The sequence below is a fragment of the Urocampus carinirostris genome, chromosome 3, assembly GCF_059441175.1.
Source record: "Urocampus carinirostris isolate Australia breed hairy pipefish chromosome 3, RoL_Ucar_1.0, whole genome shotgun sequence".
In the NCBI taxonomy this organism is placed as follows: domain Eukaryota; kingdom Metazoa; phylum Chordata; class Actinopteri; order Syngnathiformes; family Syngnathidae; genus Urocampus; species Urocampus carinirostris.
The window spans coordinates 27,061,636-27,085,358 of record NC_142351.1 but is presented as its reverse complement, the minus strand read 5'-3'; the positions used below and the strand labels follow the sequence as shown (position 1 = coordinate 27,085,358).

At 40.2% G+C, this 23,723-nt stretch overlaps 1 protein-coding gene and 1 non-coding gene across 2 annotated transcripts; both read left to right on the top strand.

Annotated features, from left to right (window-relative positions):
* The first annotated feature begins 1,699 nt into the window (after positions 1 to 1,699).
* LOC148369329 (uncharacterized) lies at positions 1,700 to 23,723 on the top strand. The gene is made up of 5 exons (XM_088331297.1): positions 1,700 to 1,786; positions 1,869 to 1,973; positions 12,012 to 12,104; positions 16,024 to 19,406; positions 21,574 to 23,723. Exons 2-4 carry the CDS (start codon positions 1,886 to 1,888, stop codon positions 18,030 to 18,032), a joined length of 2,190 nt encoding a protein of 729 aa, XP_088187423.1. The 5' UTR covers positions 1,700 to 1,786; positions 1,869 to 1,885; the 3' UTR covers positions 18,033 to 19,406; positions 21,574 to 23,723.
* LOC148369330 (U2 spliceosomal RNA) lies at positions 10,870 to 11,064 on the top strand. Its single transcript, XR_015850161.1, has one exon. It is a non-coding gene; the product is annotated as a U2 spliceosomal RNA (small nuclear RNA).

Here is a 23,723-nt window from a genome sequence, read left to right as displayed (position 1 = left end):
GTACGCGCTATTTTAAAAAAAAAATTATGAGAAAAAGTGAGGGGCTTTTTAAACTCCAAAACGAAAACGGGCGAATAACAAAGGAAAGTAGTGAAATAACCAAATTAGTCGAAGACTACTACAAAAAATTATATGAAAGGAAAGAAACACATGAGAATAAAATGGGGCATGTATTAGATCATATCTCGAGATCAGTGCGTCAAGACCCCTTTTTAGTATCAGACTTTACCCAATACCAACTGAATGATTGCTTAAAGACTTTTAAAAAATCACCCGGGGAGGACGGGCTCAGCCTCGAATTTTATCGGACTTTTTGGGATATTTTAGCACCGGATCTGATTACTGTTTTTAACTAATTTTCCAGTCGAGATAACATGCCAGACAGTTTCAGAATAGGGATAGTTACTCTATTGCACAAAAAAGGAGACAAAACTGACTTTAAAAACTGGCAACCCATAACGCTTTCAAACGTGGACTGTAAAATCTTCAGCAAGCTTTTAGCAACACGAATGTCTGTAGTCTTGGGAGACTTGGTTGATCCGGACCAAACCTGTGCCATCGTGGGAAGGAAGATCAGCGACAGTCTCATGCTGATCCGTGATACCATCTGTTATGCGAGAGACAGAAACATGCGACTAGTGGTCCTAAACCTAGACTTTGAGAAAGCCTTTGATCGAGTCTCGAACCAATACCTCTTCAGGGTACTGGAAAAATGTGGTTTTCCCCAAAAATACATCAAGTGGATGGGACTGCTATATCGAGACATCTACAGCAAATTCATGATTAACGGGAATTTATCGGAAGGAGTCGAGATCAACTGCGGTGTACGTCAATGTTGCCCTTTGTCTCCCCTTCTCTATGTTCTTTGCATTGAACCTTTGGCACAAATTTTAAGAAGATAGATTTGTCAAAGGGATCAATATCCCAGGAAGTGGGGGACAAATTACTAAGTGTGTTTTGTACATGGATGATTTTAATATTTTATGTACTGACCTCTTATTCGTTAGAAGAGCCCTAGACTTGACTGACCTGTTTGGGAGGGCCGTGGGTAAAGGCTCAATAGAGAAAAGTCACAAGCGAAGTTTTATGGGCTGTGGACAGAGACAGAAAAGGCAGGACTCCCACTGACTGTGTTAAAGACAGACCAGAAAATTCTAAGGATAAAATTCAATGCGAATGGAGGAGGCGAGACCAGCTGGGACGATGTGACAAGGAAAGTTAAGCAAAGACTAGTATTGCCCTTTACACATTGGTTAACTGCTGTTAAAAGTGTCGATAAAAAATGTTCAAACCTCATATTGTTAGAACATGATATAATGAAATTGTGAATGTATTTAATTGCTGTTAAAAGTGTCGATAAAAAACGCATATTGTTGGGATATGATATAACGAAATTGTGTGTTTAATTGATGTTAAAAATGTCGGAACAAATTGTACAAACGTCATATTGTCAGATATAACGAAATTGTGAATATGGTTGAATCCTGTTAAGATTGTTGAGAAAAATTGTTCAACCCTAACATTGTTTATTTGCTGTTATTAGTGTCAATAAAACTGTTCAAATCAAACCCCGATTTCCCACATTCTTGAGACGCTTTTCGGTCGTATCTGGTAGGATCTCCCGACACACCAATTTTCATGAATGCAGCATGCGATCTGTGCTCCGTGTACCCACAATCCATTGCGGCGGTGTTTGGAAGGAGAAGCTGTCATGGCTGCTGTACCACTGCTGAACAAGAAAATGTCGTGAAAACCATCAAAAGTCCTGTAGTCAACTTAAAACTATGTAAGCTCGACAGAAGTATCTATTTGCGGTCCTTTTCGAAGGTTTGTCCTTTTTACTCCCGAGTTGGCGTTTTTTCGTTGAGCTTCAAAGGCGGAGAAAATGTGCTCCAGTGGGGAAGAGAAGCTTCGGGGAGCCAAAGAGGAGACCGAGCGAGAACATAGACGACCGGACGCTGTTTCCGGGGCAGGTTGGTCATTTTCGCTTCTGCTACATCCTTGACATCAGGGGCGTTACCAGCGGGGGTCGGCCGGTGTTGTGCCCGAATCCGACTCCCATGCAAAATCCTCCCCCCCTCGCGTGAACGCGCATTCTCCTGCGCTTCCGACAAAAGCGATCGTATTCCATATAATAAGCTTATTAAAAAATAAAGAGAGCTAATTAAAACAATTGGGCGATCGTAGTTGATATAACGCGTTTGTTAAAACAATAAAGCGCGATCGAATTCTACAAAATGCGTTTGTTAATGTGGATGAAAAAGTCACCAACATCAAAGTACCGTATTTTCCGCACTATAAGGCGCACCTAAAAGTCTTAATTTTTTTCAAAAGCTGACCATGCGCCTTATAATACAGTGCGCCTTATATATGGCTCATTATCAAAATTCGCAAGGTCTCGCAACTTACGCAACAGCCGCCGACTCGATTTTCCCCCGAACGTGGAGTAGTCCGCGGTGTATGCTGGGATTTATATACCGGCGTTTCATTGGCTAACCAATGTGTCAATCATCATTTGAATCGATCGCTATTGGCTAAAGTTATTCGGAGCCTTGGATACGCTAGAGGGCCAAAACAAACCCTGCAATTGGCCGAAAAAGATGTGTCAATCATCCGTTAAATCGATCGCTATTGGCTGAAGTTATTTGGAGCCTCGGATACGCTAGAGGGCCAAAACAAACCCTGCAATTGGCCGAAAAAGATGTGTCAATCATCCGTTACATCGATCGCTATTGGCTGAAGTTATTCGGAGCCTTGGATACGCTAGAGGGCCAAAAAAGATGACTGAATAGCAAGCTTGCTAAACAACGCCATAAAGAAACATGTTTCATTAGTCTGTATCTGTAGATGTTTTACTCTCCTGGATTTACTACGCTCACGGTTGTAAGAAGACCTTGATTGCGTATCATTATTGAACGTGAGAACTTAGGTGAGTTATGCGGCTTTATATTTTCCCGGTATCTTGTTTTAGAACGATCTTGATGTTGCTGTGATGAGTTGAGTGAATTAAACTCAATTCCAAGTGTTTATTGTCAAATGCACAGTAAAGTTGCGAGCGAAAAAGAAAATAGAAACTAAGGAATGGTTGCCATTTTTTTGAATTCCAAGACTTTAACCTTCCGAATGATATTTGAAATGACGCATTTAAGTGACATCGTACGGACACCGCATCCGCACGTGTCTACGACACGTATTTGCTTCTTTGCAAGCTTTGGGAATGTTAAGGGGGTAATCAGTTGGACTGAATCATCTGACTGTTTTGTCGACGTTCCCATTGTAGCGCCTTATAATCCGGTGCGCCTTATCTATGGAAGATATAGGACCAAAAACTATTTATTGGGGGTGCGCCCTATAACCCGGTGCGCCCTATAGTGCGGAAAATACGGTACGCTTCCGACAAAAGCGATCGTTTTCTACATAATAAGCTTATTAAAACAATTAAGCGACCTAACTAAAACAATTGGGCGATCGTAGTCTATATAACACGTTTATTAAAACAATAAAGCGCGATCGAATTCTACAAAATTCGTTTGTCAACGCGGATGAAAAAGTCACCAACGTCAATGTACGCTATGATTTCCACGATCACAACTAATTGTACACAAATAGCCTTTATTTGATGTACTATAATAGCCTTATGTAATGTCTTTTTTATTGTAGGTAGTTGTTCACTGATCGCTGGTTGTTTTGGTAACCAGGCGACCATTGTATTTTCAGTGTATGTACTTAATTTCGCATGGTCATAATGTATATTGTGCTGTCCTGTCTTTTCCATACGCACCTTCTTTCGCAGTGTGTCATCTCCGTTTTTCATGACCCAGGGATGATTCCATTTACAATGGGAAAATAAACACATCTTGTAATCGTACGTATTTAAACTCATTTGTCTTGTGACTGCCATGTGTTGCAAAAAACTCCAATGTTCTGTTCTGTTACTAAAATGAAACTGTGAAAATAATATATACTTTTACACGAAACTGTAAAAATAAATCCCTTGAGAATTCTGTTTTTGAATTGCTGGTGCTAAATGCCATAGTACTTATTTTCATTGCACTATTGTTACAATTTTTGACCTCCAGCTTTTCATTGCAGTATTATCATCACTTAGGTCAGTTTTCTGAGCACTCCGCAACGGGTTTTCGCCTATTTATTCTGGCTAAAATGTTGTGGTGTGTGTGACATGACTTCATGGAGCATACTCGACTGAAGAGCCATGATTAGCAATAAAAAATAAAAACATTAGTCCACTTAATTTAAAAATGTAATTTGATGTACTGCCTTAAAAATGATTAACACACCTTGTAATGGCAATTGTTTTGAATATGGCAAGTTATCTGAACTCCAAATTGTGAGTTGAAATAATATTAAATTGTTTGTTCAACAAGATAAAGCAACTTTTCTTAAATGAATAATGTAACATGAGTTGTTTTGACTCAGTGTCAGGTTTAAACAACAAATGATCATTATTTGAACAACTTGTTTGACTGAACCTTGTGTGTGAGAACAAAGCTTATCTTTCAGTTGTGTTTACTCATACTTTTTAAGGCAGCAAATGAACTTAAATTCTTAAATTCAGGGATCAGATTGGAGATTTTCATTTTCAGCTGAAATAGCCAGCGTCCAGGAATAAACCAGGGCGGCCGCCAAGGTGCGCCAGAGCAATAAAGGAAAGAGTGAGACAGTTGGATTTTGAATTTGTTTGCTACGCAAGAGAAAAAGTGAAAAAGTCGGAATGCCTTTGGGGTTCAAAAACAGCGGAAATCCGCGGAAAATTCTGATCCCTGTAAATTGAACCACATAGATTTTTATTACAGTTAAGTGCACCTAAGTCCCATGTAGAGAGCCTAACGTGTTATCTATTTATGGAGATGGTCATGTATATTGTGTAGTGCTTTCTGCTAAGCCAACCTAATAGCATACCTAAGAGTATATCGTATGATACTATTTGATTTATTTAAAAAACTGTAGGATAAATTGTATGTGGTGTGCTTGTATTTGTTACTCAATTCCTCCATATTAACATCATTCCACATTATTACTGTGTAAACTATTGTGTCCAAAAATAAGACAAATGCAAAAGTATACTTGCTTGTTTTCTTTTGGTTTGTTCTTTTCAATGTTTCACGAGATTGTAACAAAAATGCAATTATTTATAAATTAACACATAGAACTTGTCAAGTCCCATTTATTTATATAGCTCTCAATCACAGAGTGTCTCAAGAAAAGTATGAGGTGGGCATCAGTCATCAGCTATTGAACAGAACTTGTAAAAACAAATAATTAAATGATAATAAATAACATACATATATAAATAAAAGACATGATCAAGGTTATCCAGCCACTACTGGATACTGGATACTACTACTCGATATGGAGTTTCTAGCAGTATCGTGCAGACACTTCTATCTGCCGGGAGAGCTAACTGTGGTCATTGTGCTTGCTGTTTACGGTCCACCGCTAACGTTTCACCGGATGCTAACGTGAGCATAGCGCTAAATCTCGACTTTAATCGGGCATGTTTATGGACTGTACTTCCCAAATCCATTCAATACGTGGACTGAGCAATTCGGGAAAAACACTGGACTGTGTGTACTGTAAGATCAAACATCCAGTTGGATCCACCATTTCTGTCTGTCCCTCAACCCCCTCATCACCCCTCTACGGAGGAAGCAGATCCTATTTACAACAAAGACAGTTAAAACATGTTCTTTGTTCCTTTATCTCTTTGTTTCATTATCCTCACTGTAAAATGTGGAACTGGAGACGTCCAATTTCGTTGTTACAATATATCCCATGTTGTAAAAATGACAATAAAGGCATATTCTATTCTACTGTTTGTCCAGGCCTTCTCGGTCAAAAATACACGCAGGACAGTAAAACAGACTTGTGGCAATGCAAGCCTGAACACAGCTTGTCTGGAACCACAAATCGCAGCTTTGACAGGAAATAAGAGAACTAAATAATAGCACTATCCACTGGCACTTACCTTTAATACAAAAGGACCACAAGAAGTGGCATTTGGCTGGCATGGGTGTGGGACTGTGTGACATGTCCATCGAGAAATGTTGACCCCCTGAGCTCTTATGAACGCTCTGAGAAATAACAAAGCACTGTTACAATGCATTTTCGATCTTTGTCCTAATGGACAATACTTATTTAGCAGATGCTTTTTAGCAACTGACACAATACTTACATTTCATATAGGATGTTATTGTACTTGTAATGAACAGAATTCAAAACTGTATCTTCTTTCTAAACAAGTGACTGTGAGTGTAACCAACATTTACAACAGACATTAAACGAGTGAATGTATATATATACCTTGTAACATTTTGGCATCTTTTTATTTGGTCCTTGGATTACCCAATAGTATTGCCTTTTACACGCTGGTTAACTACTGTTAAAAGAAAATAACTCTGAAATTGTTTAATTGATGTTGAAAATGTCAGGAAAAAATGTTAAAACGTCATATTGTCACGTCATATTGTCACGTCATATTGTCACGTCATATTGTCACGTCATATTGTCAGATATAAAAAAATTGTGAATATGCTTGATGGCTGTTGAGATTGTCGTGTTTGTTTTGCTGCTGTTGGTGTCGGTCAATTTGTTCAGACCGAGGACAATCGACTTTGCCCTGGACGGATCTATTGACACTAACAAAGATGTTATATAATGAAATTGTGAATATGCTTGATTGCTAATAAGATTTTCGAGAAGAGTTGTTCAAACCTCACTTTGTGTTTGCTGTTTAAAACGTCATATTGGAATATAATATTGTGAATGTGCTTAATTGCTGTTGAGATTGTCATGATTGTTTTCTGTTATTAGTGTCAATAAATTTGTTCAAACCAAAAAAAAAAATTGCTGCTAAAATTATCGAGAAAAATTGTTCAAACCTTACATTGTTTATTTGCTGTTAATAGTGTCAATAAAATTGTTCAAACCAAAAATATTGAAATATAATATTGTGAATGTGCTTGATTGCTGTTGAGATTGTCATGATTGTTTTCTGTTATTAGTGTCAATAAATTTGTTCAAACCAAAAAAAAAACCCCAAGAGGATCTAGAAAGAGGGCCCTCTTTTGTGGTGGGATCATTATCTGATTTTAATAATATAAAATGCATTAGTAGAAGTGTATGCAGATATTAAATTCACCCACACATACAGTGAAGAAAGCATCATGCTTTGGGGTGTTTTTCTGCACATGGGACAGGACAAGTGCACTGCACTAAAGAGGATGACTGGGATGGGGCCCTGTATTTTATGTGGCCTATTTTAGAAAGCAAGACATATACTGACTTTCCTGCCCACGCCTCTGCTATTCCTGCAAATGAACATAATATTTAGAATGTGTCAAAGCAACAGTGTTATATCATCGATGTCATAATATCCACATAAATTCTCTCTTCTCCACCCCACTCTCACTTTTACACTTTCGTTTCCCCTCTCCCTTTCTCTTTCTGTCCCTCCCTGTCCTTCTCCATCTCCCCTGACTCTCTTTATCTCCCTTTTTTTTCTCTCTCTCTCACACACTCTCTCTTGCTCTCTCTCCTCCCTCTCCTCTTTCCTGTATCAATCTCATGAAAATGACATACATTCTCTTGTTCTCTTCTCTAGCCCTCTCACAACCTCCCATTTTTTCACTCTCTCAAAACATACGTTGGGATGTCGATCCACATGGAGTTGTAGGTGTTGGAGTGGCGTTAGATGACAGTTGTGCAGGTGTCTTTGAGGAGGGAGATGCAGGCGCCGGTGTTGGGTTGTTCTTTGAGGATGGTGGTGTAATTGCCGGTGATGGGGTCGTCGTAGAGGAGAGTTGTGCAGGTGTCAGTTTTGGGTTGGTCTTTGAGGAGGGAGATGCAGGCGCCAGTGTTGGGTTGTTCTTTGACGATGGTGGTGTAATTGCCGGTGTTACGGTGGACTGAGACGATGGTGGTGCAGGGGATGGGGTGGTGTCTGGCATGTTTTTTAAGTCTTTTTGGTATGCGAGGGAGTGTTGGAATGTATATCTTTAAGTGGTCTACGTTAATATTTTTTAACACAACCCCTTTGGCATCTACCAACTCTGCACTTTTGCTTTTAATCGCTGTAATCGTGTAGGACCCCATGTAATTTGGATCCAGTTTCTCCCCCTTTCTTTGCTGGCTCCGGATGTTCATCCTCCACACCTTGTCCCCAACATGATATTCAACAGGTGAATAATTATTTGTTTTTTTGGTCATTTTTCCCTGGGCTGTCATGATGTTTTCCTTTGCTCTTGAAAGCAGCTCAGGGATATTAAGAGCATCAGTCACCTCTTCCCTCTCCATCGTCTCCTCGACACTGCCATCAATCTAGAAAATAAGGTACATTTATGGAAAGATATTTAGTGTCAAGTTCAGACAATTCATCGGTATTTAAAGCTTAAGGGATTGATTGTACTTTTCCCTCCTGAAAACAAGCAAGCTAATTACATATACCAGGTTTGTTATTGCCTGGTACAATGATGCTCCAAATCCTTGGCATACAATACATTACAACACACCCTAAATATTGAGCCTCAATATTACCCTCTGTCACAGAATTTAAAGCCACTTTTCTTGACATTTTTTCTTCGAACTGTAACTGTATTTAATTACTATCATCATTACTACCAATGCATTCTTTGTGTTGTTTTTGTGTCTGTGTTTGAGTAATATTGAATTATTGTAGTTCCCCAAACCCAGGACTAACCCTGTATTGCTCTGGGATTTGTGATGGATACTGTGCCTCTCTTCCAAACATTAGAAGAAATGGTGAGAACTTGGTTGTCATTTGTTTTTTGGTTCTCAAACCAAACATGACGGCATCCAGGTGTTTGTCCCATTCTTTCAGCTGTCGCTCCACCAGCTTGCACAGTGATCTGAGGACATGACATAGATTAAAGATTATTCATATATTTGAAGGTTTTTACCCGCCCATCACTCATTTTATTGTAAATATTAGGTTATTTAGATGTTTGGTAACATTTAATCAGAAGAATTGTTCATCAGACAGTCATGATGCCGTCATATTTGTGTTAAATCATGTTGACTTCAATTCAATATGTGTCTACCACGTGGATTACTGTCTTTATTATTTCCCTAAGGTTATAGCAAGATAACATTCAAAATGACAAATTGGCACTCCATCTACACTTCAACCCCCACCACTAAAAACACAACATTTCATAACTCTATCATTCTAATTTAAACCTGCAGTTCCTACCTTTGGATTGTCCCGTTCATCTTCTCCACTAACCCATTAGTTTGGGGGTGATAGGGCACACAAAGACTTCTTTTGATGTTTAGAACATCGCAGACCTCTTTGTTTAACTGTAGATTGTAAATACATTTTTACACATGCGAACAGTTAATGCCATTTTATTTTTTTATTTTTTTAAAACAATTATTATCAAACTTACTGCATTTACAAACTCCGTCCCCTGGTCTGTGAGGATTCTCTTTGGTGCCTCAAACTGGTGAACAAATTTCAACAGACAGCCAGTGACGTCTTTTGTACTTTTGGTGGGGATGGCATAGGCTTGAGACCATTTGGTAAGGTAGTCAACCATTACATAAACGTATTGGTTTCCATTTTCAGTGAGGGACAGCTTACCAGCTAAGTCCATCCCCACCAATTCAAAAGGCTCCTTAACCTTTAGAATAGAATTGAAGAAAATGATAAGTTTACCCTTGAAAATGTAACTGTCTTATTGCTATGTTTTATAATGCATACAGTATGTATATTCACACATATTTACCTAAACATAACGTTGAAAAAGAGGACAATAGAAAATATAACTTGCTGTTATTGGAATGATTTTGGTGTCTGCCTTTATTGATGTTCTGTCTGACTGTGTCACCTTTAATAAAACACCAACATTTAAAATGTCAAAAGTTCAATAAATGCTCACTTGACAAATGGTTTAAATAAGTACATTCAGAACACAGATGTAATGTAGGCAACAATTGTCTTAAGGTACTACACTGATAAATAAAAATATGTACAAAAGTTGCAAGGAGTGTACAACATTTGCCCATATTCTCTTATAGTACGGCTAAATTTGAGTTGTTATAATAGTTAGTCACCCATGTTTCGATGAATAGAAATTGCATCTTTGGTTTTGCGCTGTCCACAGTGAGCACCAATGTTGCTGCTGTGGAACTCGTTGAAAAGATGATTTGCCTGTTTTGCACCACAGACGACTTTAGTTTTACAGGCAGTAGACAGGTTTTTATTTTGTTCATAGTAGAGTTCTCCATCTGCAGAAAATAATAATAGTCTATATCAACAAGTATCACCAATCCAACCATGCAAAGATGAATTGTGCGTGCATTGTTGTATCTTTTGCACTAGCATAGAAAAAAACATTCATATCTTATTTTTCTTCTTTTTGTTTATAAAGCCCAATATATCACATTACATATTTTAAACGGCCTTCCATATCTTATTAAATGTAAAATGCATCCATTTAATACGCTATAGTACGACTGGAAACCATAAGAGTGTTAATTGTGGGGGATGGTAAAAGTTTAGCCACAAAAATGTAATTGGTTGTTTTTAACTCACTTTCAATGCAGAATCTATTCGCCTTCTTGCGGAAACAATTCTTTGTCGCCTTGTTTGAATTATCTGGATAAACTCCATTGAGTTTATAATCCAAAATCTGGTGGTAAAGTATTGGGTCCATGATTGATTAGGTAGGGCATGGGTCGTGATGAGAATAATATCACAGGTACAACACTTAACTGGGCCAGGACTACTTTTCGCGGATGAATATATGTCACGCATCACTCCCGTGCGTAAAAGGTGTACTGTATTCTAATATTCTTTTGTATGACATATAATACAAAATCACTATTTTTATCACTTCACTTTTAGAAGTGTTATCCGTGGATTTTAAGATCATGAACGTTAGGTTTTTCTCTCTTACCGCCAGGCTGGCTTGTTCGCAGCCATGATCATTGATTTTTGCAATCCGGAGATGGAATAAGAGCTTGCTCTGTCCACTCCACGCATCGGCCCGGTATTGCAGTACCTCCGGGAACGGTGCATTCGCAATGATCGCAGCAAGGCTTTAAGGCTAGGACCTTAGCTTGGCCTTTTGGCTGAGAGTAAGAGTCCCGGCTCCTAGGCTTTGCAGCGTGTTATGAAATGACCGATAACGGATAATGAATAAAGAAGACAGAACAATAACCCTTAAAAAATCCTCCCCCATCAGTGGATTTTAAGACATCTTATTATAAAACAAGTGGTACATAGCAAAACAAAATAGTTTACGCACATTAGATAGATAGATAGATGGATACTTAAATGGAGGTTCCACGTTCGCGGGTTCAGAGCTTCGCAGGTCTAAAAAAATAAAAATAAAAAACTAATTTAAAAAATATATATATAATTTTTTGTAAGCATTTTTGAAGGGGCGTCGCTACTTCGCGGATTTTCACTTTTTGCGGGTGGTTTTGGTCCCCATTAACCGCGATAACCGAGGGATTACTGTACTAAAAAGAGGGGAAAAAGAGCAAGGGGAAAAGCAAGAAAAACAAGATACAAAAGAGAAGAAAGGAAGAGAAAAAGCCAACTAAAAAAATGAAAAGCAGGAAAATAATCGGCAATAAAAGCAAAGAAAAATATTTTGAGGTCCCCTTTTTAAGTATATTACTAAGAATAATATTTTGCTTGAAATGAATTTTTTTGAATCTCTTCTACTAAATTTTAGTACCATTTATTGTTTTCACAATCCAGTGAACTCAACTTTTTGAAACTTTGAACTTTTATACGAAGCAACTTTAAATGCTTGAAATCGTTGCCTTGTTTCCTACGTTAGGTACCGGAATCGTGTGTTTTCTTTGTCAGCTTTCTTAAATTAGACATCCAAAGGCATTAAAAAGTCTTGAATTTAACTTGGCTTAAGCTGTCGGAACCCTGCTGTGTTCTGTGCGTCCCTTTGTGAGTTTCTGTGAATAAAGGCGTCACAAATAAATGCGATTTGACTTGTGTGTTGCAGACATCGGTGAAGAATATCTTCCTACTGCGTGGCAGGAACCAGAGTTGCCAGGTGCTGTTTACAAGATACTCCGAGTTGTGTTGAACAGAGCAGGTTGGTCGTTTTACTTTCTGCATTATCCTTGACATCTCGTATTTGGCCGTCGACGTCGACCGTACTTTCCTTTCAAATAAGGTCCGGGATTCTCTCTCGCTCATTCTTTCAAGTCAATAACCTGAAAGAGTGAATGTTTAGAGTATTGTTTGATTCATGATAAATGCTAGACAATAAGAGGCTATTTCGTCTTAATTAAAATGGGAGAGCGTGAGTACTACTGTACCTGCTGGCCAAATCTGTAACCACCGGATTATATTCTTAACCAAATAAATATAATTTAAATCAGATTTATCTACACATCTTTAAAACACATTGTAAAATATTTAGTTTTATTTATTTTATTTGTTTTATTTTAACAAAAACATGCTCTCTGCTGCGCTTGTTTTTACCAACTCTAGACCCGAATGAAGGAATCAGATTTATTTCCTCCCCCGCTTCCTCCGGCTCAACTTCATACAATTCCCTTGTGGGCTTTTTCATCAGCAATCGGTTTTCCTCTAAATCTCCCTTTTCCTGCAACGCTGTCACGTATTACTGCAGTGATCCTCAGCGCAAGTCCTTGCTGAAGGAGCAACATCCCCTTGCGGTCATGGCCAGGCGGCCAAGACCTCACAGCGTGCGCTTCCTTTTTGTAGATGTGGGAGCTGATTCCGTCAAAATGTCAAGGTTGGACTTTTCGAGGAAGTTTATTCGAAAGTGTCTGAAATTTGAAACGGAGGATTTAAACGCAGTTATAACCATGTCATTTAACAAAGGCTTTGATGTGAGTTTCACATCGGCGGCCCTTTTTGGTGAGTTTTGGGATCGCTTTGAGGGAGTGAGGCCCCAGTTTTCTGCTTTTACGGTGGAGAAGCTGACTGACAATTCTAACAAGATAGTCATTGTCAGAATGTTCAATGAAGCGGTGATTGCAGAGGACATCTGTTTTTGGTTGAGCAAGTTCTGCACGCTAAAAGGCCAGGCTATGAAGGTGAGGGATGAGGACGGCGTCTGGAATGGTGCCTGGAGGTTACCCATCCAACAATGGCAAGACCCTCAGGGTTTCCAGGGACCGAAACACCTCCCGTCGATGATAGTCCTGGGGGAAGACCGAGGTTATATCCACTATCAAGGACAACCCAAACTCTGCCACAAATCTGGTGAGCATGGACATCTGGCTGAGGCATGTGATCGAATCTTTTGTGGAAAGTGTAGGACAATTGGACATTCTTTTGAGGAGTGTACCAATAGCAGACTCTTATGACTGACTCTTAGGGTGGATACAATATTATCAACACACGGCCGCTTTCTTGTGTCTCATTTCATCTGGAGGGACGAAAGCATGACCAACTTGGGTGCTTAGGTGCTTAACTTTGGGTGGTTGGGCATTTGGGTTGGCCATGGTCCAAAAACATTTTTGCGTGTGTTTTTTGCTGATGGTTTTTAATTTTCTTTGTTTTTGTATGTTGTTGTCTTGCTGTTGGTCACCCCTCTCAAAGGATATGACCAGGGTAGATAGATAGACAAAATTTAATCCTCATTCTCAGCTCATCTAGCTTGTTTTCCAGTGAACGCACTTTAGCGAGTAGGAGCCTGGGTAGCGGTGGCCGGCTAGCTCGGGCTTTAGCCTAGCATGGAGACCGGCCCTTTTCCCTCGCTTGCGTCGCCGTCTCCGGAGCACCGATCAGCCTTCCCACTCGACCTCGGTGCAGCGGGCCCTTCGTGAGGGTGGAGGTGTTAGCCACTGGAGTGAACAATGACTTGTAGCTCGGGTGATATAAAGCCGGTAAAAAGCAGTTGACTGTGTGAGTTGCCAAAGTTGAGTAGTTCCTGCCTGGTATATCTTACCAATGCGTGGTATTTTTCAAAGAAAAATGAAAACACAAGAGCATAAAAGCGAAAAGCCGGCAAGCATGCGTGGAGCGAGCAAACATGTCTGCCACGGCGGGTGCCATGTGAATATAGCAGGTATCTGAATCGATCTTGTACCCTCTACTCGATAACCCGGAAGCGGTAGTGGTAATGACACGCCAGACATTTCTCTGAAATGGGAAGTGCCGGTGCCTTATTAACTCATTTTGATGGCCTACAGAAAACCTAGTTCTGTAGCTATTCAGGCATTCAATGCACACCAAAAGAAAGCTTTAACAGTCATCTTTCATTGGAAAAAAATGACGCTTTTACTATTGTGTAGTAGACAACATTTGAACAAGATTTTTAAAAAAATACTTGTTTCCCGGAAAACTTCTGAGAAAAATGGCTCCTTGCAAAATGATGTATTTCAACCATCGGCCACTGTGGTCAGCAGCACGGGATCGTCGCAGGGGACCGTGCTTTCTCCGTTCCTATTCACCCTGTATACGTCGGACTTTCAGTACAAGTCTGAGTCCTGCCACGTGCAGAAGTTTGCTGATGACACTGCTATCGTGGGATGTATCAGAAGTGGGCAGGAGGAGAAGTACAGAAAATCGATTCAGGACCAATGGAGCGACGCTAACCACCTGCACCTGAACACCACCACGACCAGGGAGATGGTGGTGGACTTCAGGAGAACTAGAACTCACCCATAACCTGTTACTATCAAAGGAGAATGTGTAGAGTTTGTCCAGACCTTCAAATACCTGGGTGTCCAGCTGGACAATAAACTGGACTGCACTGCCTACACAGAAGCGCTGTACAGGAAAGGACAAAGCCGACTGTACTTCCTCAGAAGGCAGGCGTCCTTCAACATCTGCAAAAAGCTCCTACAAATGTTCTATGAGACTGTTGGGGCAAGCGCCTCTTCTATGCGGCAGCGTGTTGTGGAGGCAGCGCTAAGAAGAAGGATGCCTCTCGTCTTAATAAACTGGTGAGGAAAGCGGGCTCTGTTGTGGGCACAGAGCTGTACAGCCTGACAACTGTAGCTGAGAGACAGGCACTGAACAAGCTGCGGCCAATCATGGACAATTCATCACATCCACTACACAGCCTCATCCCCAAACAGAAAAGCAGCTTCAGCGAGAGACTGCTGTCACAGTCTTGTTCCATGGACAGACTGAGGAGATCATTTCCTCCTCGTGCCATGAGGCTCTTTAACTTCACCCGTGGGAGTAAAAGCCCACATTAAACTCCAACCCCACATTTGCATATCACCCTATTTTTATTACAGTGAGTATTTTCTGTACCACAATTTAGATACTGTATATCAACACGTTAATTTGGGTATTTATGCATTGTATTTCCTTTATTTTATTATTATTTTATTTTCAACACAAGGATACTCCTGGAAGTGTGAATTTCCCTACGGGGATGAATAAAATATCTATCTATCTAGACATCTAGATATTTAGACATCTATCTATTAATCAGAAGTTTCGCCCCGGTGCTTTATTTTAATATCGATATTTTACTAGAATATCAGAATATCTAAACAATACTGTACTTTCCATAAAAACAACGGCACTTTGCCTGAAAAATAACATTTGATTGCAAGAACACTAAACTTATGAATGAACTTTGCAAGAATTCTCAGCCCGATTTCTCGGGTGACGTGATCAACGATTCAAGTCTTCATGGTGATCGCAGGGTCTTACGATACGTCATCCCAATGAAAGCCCATGGTCATTTTTTTTTTTTAGAAAGACCAAAGATTTGAAGCGTTAACAGTATGTACTTATATATTTGCTTTTCTACTCACCGCCATACAGACTAATACGGCGAAAACAGGAACAAAATGCGGCCACTAAGTGTTGACAAAGGAATCTGATCAAAGCCACTCCTACCATCTAGTGGTGATTTAATTCCCAGAAGTTTAATACTTACTGATCAGCAGCGCCTAAGCCTTTAGAATTTTTTGACGTTTTGGCACTCGGGGACAATGCTTCTGAAAACATACTAATACGTTACGGCACTGAACGAGTCTAGGGCAATACAAATAAATGCGACTTGTGTTTTGCAGACGTCAGCCAAAAATATCTTCCTACTGCGCGGCAGGAACCAGAGTGGCCTGCTGTTAAAATTGAGGAGGATCTGAAGCCTTATCACATTAAGCAAGAGACAGAGGATGGGGAGCCTGTTGCCGTTAAAGAAGAGGATGATTTTCCAGTCTTGCTAGTGGCCGGGGTCCATTCGACTGTCAAAGATCAAGGTCAACCTGAAGATAAAGGTCAGCCTGAAGATAACGGTTGGCGGGAGCCTGGAAGCATCAGCTCCCGTCAACACGTGGAAACGGATGACGACGACACGTCCCACTCTGCAAACCCTGAAAGCGACTCGCAGTCGGGAGGTGTTAACACATGTTCACAGTGTGGGAAAACGTTTCGACGCAAGTCTTATATGAAGTTGCATATGAAATTCCACGCTGGAAAGAAGCACTTTTCTTGCTCAGTTTGTGGTAAAACATTCACACAGTTTGGGGAATTAAAAAAACACATGAAATTCCACACTGGTGAGAAACCTTTTGCCTGCTCAGTTTGTGGAAAAAGATTCTCACAGAATGGGCACTTAAAATCACACCAACTCACCCACACCGGAGAGAAGCCTTTTGCTTGCTCAATTTGTGGGAAAACATTCACACATAGTGGGGACTTAACAAAACACATTAGAACCCACACTGGGGAGAAGCCTTTTTCTTGCTCTGTCTGCGGTAAAAAATTCACCCGAAATGGACACTTGAAATCACACCAGAAAACCCACACTGGCGAGAAGCCTTTTTCCTGCTCAATTTGTGGTCGAAGATTTACCTTCAGTGGGACGTTAAAACAACACACACTAACCCACACTGGCGAGAAGCCTTTTTCCTGCTCAGTTTGTGGTCAAAAATTTACCTCGAGTTCGACCTTAAAACGACACACACTAACCCACACTGGCGAGAAGCCTTTTGCCTGCTCAGTTTGCGGTCAAAGATTCAGAGAATGTAGGAACATGAAAAAACATAGACTAACCCACACTGGCGAGAAGCCTTTTGCCTGCTCAGTGTGTGGTCAAAGATTCACTACAAGTGGGAGCTTAAAAATACACTCTAGAACCCACACTGGCGAGAAGCCTTTTTCTTGCTCAGTTTGTGGTCAAAGATTCCCTTCAAGTGGGAGCTTAAAAATACACACTAGAACTCACACTGGCGAGAAGCCTTTTGGCTGCTCAGTTTGTGGTCTAAGATTTACCTCGAGTTGTACCTTAAAACAACACACACTAACCCACACTGGCGAGAAGCCTTTCTCCTGCTCTATTTGTGGTCAAAGATTCACTAGAAGCGGGAGCTTAAAAATACACACTAGAACCCACACAGGCGAGAAGCCTTTTTCTTGCTCAGTTTGTGGTCAAAGATTTACTACAAGTGGGAGTTTAAAACTACACACTAGAACCCATACTGGCGAGAAGCCTTTTTCCTGCACAGTTTGTGGTCGAAGATTTACCTTGAGTTTGACCCTGAAACGACACACACTAACCCACACTGGCGAGAAACCTTTTGCCTATTCAGTTTGCGGTCAAAGATTCACAGAATGTAGGAACATGACAAAACATAGACTAACTGACACTGGCGAGAAGCCTTTTGCCTGCTCAGTTTGCGGTCAAAGATTCTCTACAAGCGGGAGCTTAAAAATACACACTAGAACCCACACTGGCGAGAAGCCTTTTTCTTGCTCAGTTTGTGGTCAAAGATTTACTACAAGTGGGAGCTTAAAAATACACACTAGAACCCACACTGGCGATAAACCTTTTGCCTGCTCAGTGTGTGGTAAAAAATTTGCCCGAAATGGACACTTGAAATCACACCAAAAAACCCACACTGGCGATAAGCCTTTTTCCTGCTCCGATTGTGGTCTAAGATTTACCTTGAGTTGGACCTTAAAACAACACAAACTAACCCACACTGGCGAGAAGCCTTTTTCCTGCTCAGTTTGTGGTCTAAGATTCACCTTGAGTTCAACCTTAAAACGACACACACTAACCCACACTGGCGAATAGCCTTTTGCCTACTCAATTAGTGATAAAAGATTCACTACAAGTGGGAGCTTAAAAATACACACGACAACCCACACTGGCGAGAAGCCTTTTGCCTGCTCAGTGTGTGGTAAAAAATTCATCCAAAATGGACACTTGAAATTACACCAACTAACCCACACTGGCGAGAAAGATTTCTCCTGCTCAATTTGTGGTCAGAGTTTTACCGTGAGTGGAAACTTAAAGAAGCACATTAGAACCCACACTGGTGAGAAACCTTTGACCTGTTTACTTTGTGGTGAAAAATTAATTCATATCAGCACTAGAAATTAAACACAAGAACCCACACTGGTAAGAAGCCTTTTTCCCGCTCAATTTGTGGTAAAAGATTCACACGGAGACGGACTTAACAAAACACATTCGAACCCACACTGGCGAGAAGGCTTTTTCCTGCTCAGTTTATGGTCAAACATTGACTGAAAGTGGGGGTTTTTAAAACGCGTAATTGACCGAGTATTCCACAGGCCATCTATAGGAACATAACTGCCACAAAACCATTTCCCCCCACCTTTTTCCAACCACTGACTCTCCCAACACATCAAAAAAAAACCCTCATTCATTCACAGGAAGTGAGCAGACTTTCCTGCTGTATGATAAAGATTTGAAACCCCAAAGTCTTCATATGGATTCAAAAGATTCAGGATTTGCATATGTGACTGCACGTGAACGCACCGCACCACACCGAGAGCGAAGCTAGCGTAGCCTCTAATGTGCGATGGCAACTTGAATGCCACGATTTTGACGTCTGTGGGTTTCGAAAAGGAAATAAAGCACGGAGTTGCCGTTGACTCGTCGGATTTCTTTCGAAAACCAGTGCAGGAAGGTGGCCGATTCGTCCTGCTTTCTGAGATTGGCTATTGTTGACGCTCGCAAACATGGCGGCGCTGCTTTGTAAAGCGACCAAAGTCCGGGGAAACTAAGTCCGGCAAAATAACGACCTGAGAGTCAGGGCGATTGGGTGAGTCGATCAGCGGACAGTGCCGTAAGAGAAGCATGGAATTTTCAAGATGCCGAGCAGGGATAAAGAACTCGAGGAAATTAAAAAGTCACAATCATGAGTTTAATGGTTGAAATCAAAGACCTAAAAAACGAAAACATGGAGAAAGACAAGAGGATTATTGCGTTAGAAGGACGCGTAGCAGTACACCAGGATCAATGACATTATTATCACCGGTCTGGACATCAAACCTCGGACCTATGCCAAGGCTGTGGCAAATAAAAGTTTTGCAACGGATGCTGATCAAGATTCTGCTGAGCAACAGGTCATTGCTTTTATGAGCAAAAAAGGGATATCCATCAATGCTGAGGACATAGAAGCATGCCATCAATTAACAAGAGGTGAGAACCGACCTAAGGCAACCATTGTGACATTTGTCAACAGGAAACGAAAACATGAAATCCTTAAGCAAGGAAAAAAACTAAAAGGGACAAATGTTTATTTAAATGAACACCTAAGCAAAAAAACCTCTGACATTGCAAGACAGGCTCGATTTTTGAGGAAAACAAACAAGATACAAGGAACTTGGACTTCAAACTGTAGAGTATACGTAAAGTTGGAGAGCTGGACCGATTTGCCTGAAGTGATACAATGGCATCCTGGACTGACAATATGGACACCTTTATTACAGATCACAATAAAAAAATCCATCATAATAGATTAGGCCATGATCTACCGGAACTGAGCATTGTTGATCACACTGACTCCAATAATTCAAGATTAGATGACTTCGATCCTGACCGCAAATCTCTATCAACTAGCTCAGACAATTGCAAATATTATTCTGGAAATGAATATATACTTTTGTTAAAACTGAAGCGAAATTCTCAAAAATACACTATAACAGTAGAAGCATGTAAACAAATTTTGATGACATCACTGAATGCTTACAGCAATTTGAGAACCCGTTTAGTGTGATTGCAGTTTCTGAAACCTGGTTCAGTGAGAAAAGGGGTGTTCATTTTGAATTAAACTACTATAATTTGAACTATGTTAATAGAACAAACAAAATAGGAGGAGTAGCAGCTATATATGTGCACAAACGATTCAAATCGAAGATAATACAAAACAATATAAAACGTATAAAAACAAATTGACAGGAATATTAAGAGCAAGCAAGAAATTATACTATACCAATTTATTACAACATAACAAAAGTAATATCAAAGGTATTTGGGATATATTAAATAGTATAATAAAAGGAAAGAATGTAAGTAATGCATATCCAAACTATTTTATTGATAAGAACAGTGAAAATTATAATTTAAATCAAGTCATGGAGAATTTCAACAGTTATTTTGTAAATGTTGGACCAGAGCTCGCTGCAAATATTCCAGAGTGCAGTGGTAAACAATTTGAGTCACTGATAAAAATGAACTCCAAGACTATGTTTTTATCTGGGGTTACGGAATCAGAAATCTTAGACGTGGTTAACAACTGTAAAAACAAAACGTCTATGGATTGTTTTGACATCGATATGGTACTAGTTAAGCAAATTATAAATAGCATTGCGAAACCATTGAGCTACATCTGTAATATATGTAGGTTATTTTAAATTTAAATTAAAACAAAGTAATATTCTTTGGTAATCATAAGGCAAATCAAGATTTTGAAGTAAAAATGGATGGTGTTGCAATAGACATTGTATCAGAAATTAAGTTTTTAGGGGTCATAATAGACAATAAATTAAGTTGGAAAACACACATCAGACACATACAAACTAAGGTATCTAAAAGCATTTCAATAATTAATAAAGCCAAATTTGTTTTAAGTTATAATGCATTGTATTTATTATATTGTTCTCTAGTTCTGCCATATTTAACATATTGCGCAGAAGTCTGGGGCAATAATTACAAAAGTTCACTCTAAGCTTAAAACTCACTTCTACTCTATAGCATACGAATAACCTAAACTTCTTATATGTAATAACTTGTGAAGCCCTTAGAGACTAATTGTGATTAAGGGCTATACAAATAAAAATGACTTGACTTGACTACTGCCCCTTTTTATCCTCCAAAAACGTGCAATTAGAACCATACACAGGTTAGGATATCTGCATCATACTCCCATTTTATTCCTGCAGTCCAAATTATTAAAATTGGATTATTTAGTAAAATTTTTCACTTCACAACTGCTATTTAAGGTCAACAGAAAGCCAGAAAACATCCAAAAATGATTCACTCTGAAAGAGGGAAGTTATAATTTAAGGGGCTGTCGTAAATCCATAATCCCAAAGGTGAGAACCACCAGGAAAAGTGTGTGTCTGTGTGTGGAGTCACACTTTGGAACAATTTACAAGACGATCTGAACAAAGTAACACTTGGCATCAAGTGGTGATTTATCATACTGATTTAATTCCCAGAGGCCTAATACTTACTGATCAGCAGCGCCTAAGCCTTTAGAATGTTTTTACGTTTTGGCACTCGGGGACAATGCTTTTGAAAATGTTACGTTACAGCACTGAACGAGTTAAGGGCAATACAAATAAATGTGACTTGTGTCTTGCAGACGTCAGCCAAAAATATCTTTCTACTGCGCGGCAGGAACCAGAGTTGCCTGCCGTTAAAATTGAGGAGGATCTGAAGCCTTATCACATTAAGCAAGAGACAGAGGATGGGGAGCCTGTTGCCGTTAAAGAAGTCTTGCTATTGGCCGGGGTCCGTTCAACCGTCGAAGATCAAGGTCAACCTGAAGATAACGGTTCGTGGGAGCCTCGAAGCATCAGCTCCCGTCAACACGTGGAAACGGATGACGACGACACGTCCCACTCTGCAAACGCTGAAAGCGACTCGCAGTCGGAAGGTGGTAACACATGTTCTCAGTATGGGAAAACGTTTCCTCGCAAGTCTTATATGAAGTTGCATATGAAATTCCACACTAGGGAGAAGCCTTTTGCCTGCTCAGTTTGTGGTAAAAGATTCACCCAGAGTGGAGACTTAAAAAAACACACGAGAACCCACATTGCCACACTTTGCCTGTTGACATTGTGGTAAAATTTTGTATCCATATCGGACATTAGAAAATATACACCAGAACCCACTCGTGTGAGAAGCCTTTTGCCTGCTCAGTTTGCGATAAAAGATTCGCCGATAGTAGGAGCCTGCACCTCCTTACCAGCAGGTTTCTGGAGGTCCAGATGGTGTCTTTGATGGCGGCGAGAGTGAGCCAGTCCTTGACAAAGTCGTTCTGTGACCTTTTCGACCGACTCACCTCGTAAAGCACGTACTGTGCGTCCGGGACCTCCCCTGCTGGCAAGTCCGGGAATTTTCCTAGGTGACGCACTGATCTCGAGATATGATCTAATACATGCCCCATTTCATTCTCATGTGTTTCTTTACTTTTATATAATTCGGTTATTTCACTACTTTTTTAGAAGCCTGTTTTTGTTTTGGAGTTTTAGCCCCTCACTTTTGCTCATAATTTGCGTACATTTTTCCCCTTCTTCTATTTCTCTTTCTTTGCTCCTTAGTATGATGCCTTTGCTCTTTATTTCCGCCAAAACGTTTAGTTCTTCTTTGATGTCTCTGATTTTATCATTAAAGTCAATCCCTTTTTGTGTTAGGGTAGAACAGTGTTGGAGTCTTCTTTGTAGTCCCGACGTGCATTTCATCTCTTTAAGTTTCTTATTTTTCCCTGCATTTTTAAAAAAGATTCTGCGTTTGTTTCTTTGTCATCTCCCACCATTATGTTCGTGAATCATACGAGTCTTGAAGGGTCTGCCAGTCCTTGTACTGCTCCCTGTATTGGGTGGCTAAGGCCTCATTGTCCCGCAGGGAGCAGTTCAACTTCCACAGACCCCTCCCAACAGTCATACCTGAAGGAATTGAGAGAGAGCAGGACAGTAGCAAGTGATCGGAAAATAAGACAGGAATTAATCTGGTATCACTAAGTGTTAAACCCCTTGTAAATATGTAGTCTATTTGAGAGGCTCTGGTGTTGTCACTACTGAACCAGGTGAAGCACTCCTCTCCTGGATGTAGTGAGTTGAAACAGTCTTCTAGTTTATGCTTGATTGCTGTTGAGATTGTCGAGAGGGGTTGTTCGAACCTTACATTGTTTGTTTGCTGCTGTTGGTGTCAATTGATTTGTTCAGACCAAAAAAACAATCGCGGGACTTTGGCCTGGACAGATCTATTGACACAAACAAAGATGTTAAAAATGTCAGAAAAAATGTTAAAACGTCACATTGTCAGAAATTGTGAATATGCTTGATTGCTGTTAAGATTGTCGAGGGGGGTTGTTAAAACCTCACGATGTTTGTCTGCTGTTATTAGTGTCAATAAATTTGTTCAAATGGTAAAAATGGTAAATGAACTGCATTTCTATAGCGCTTTTCAAATCAATGACTTCCCAAAGCGCTTTGCAGTGTGCTCCACATTTCCCAATAGCGGCCTTGCAGCCATGTAAGGCGCTAACCTGCTTATCGGGGGTATTAGGGGTTCAGTGTCTTACCCAAGGACACTTCGACATGTAACACAGAGGAGCCGGGATTCGAACTGGGATCCCTTGATCCCAAGACGGGCGCTCTACCTCCTGAGCTACTGCCGCCCCGTGTTTGGGAATAATGGTGTCGTTATTGGTGAGTTACGCCGGCTTTAGAGTTTCGGGGTATCTCGTTTCTGCAACGGGTATGCCGACATCCTACAGACACGCGTTCT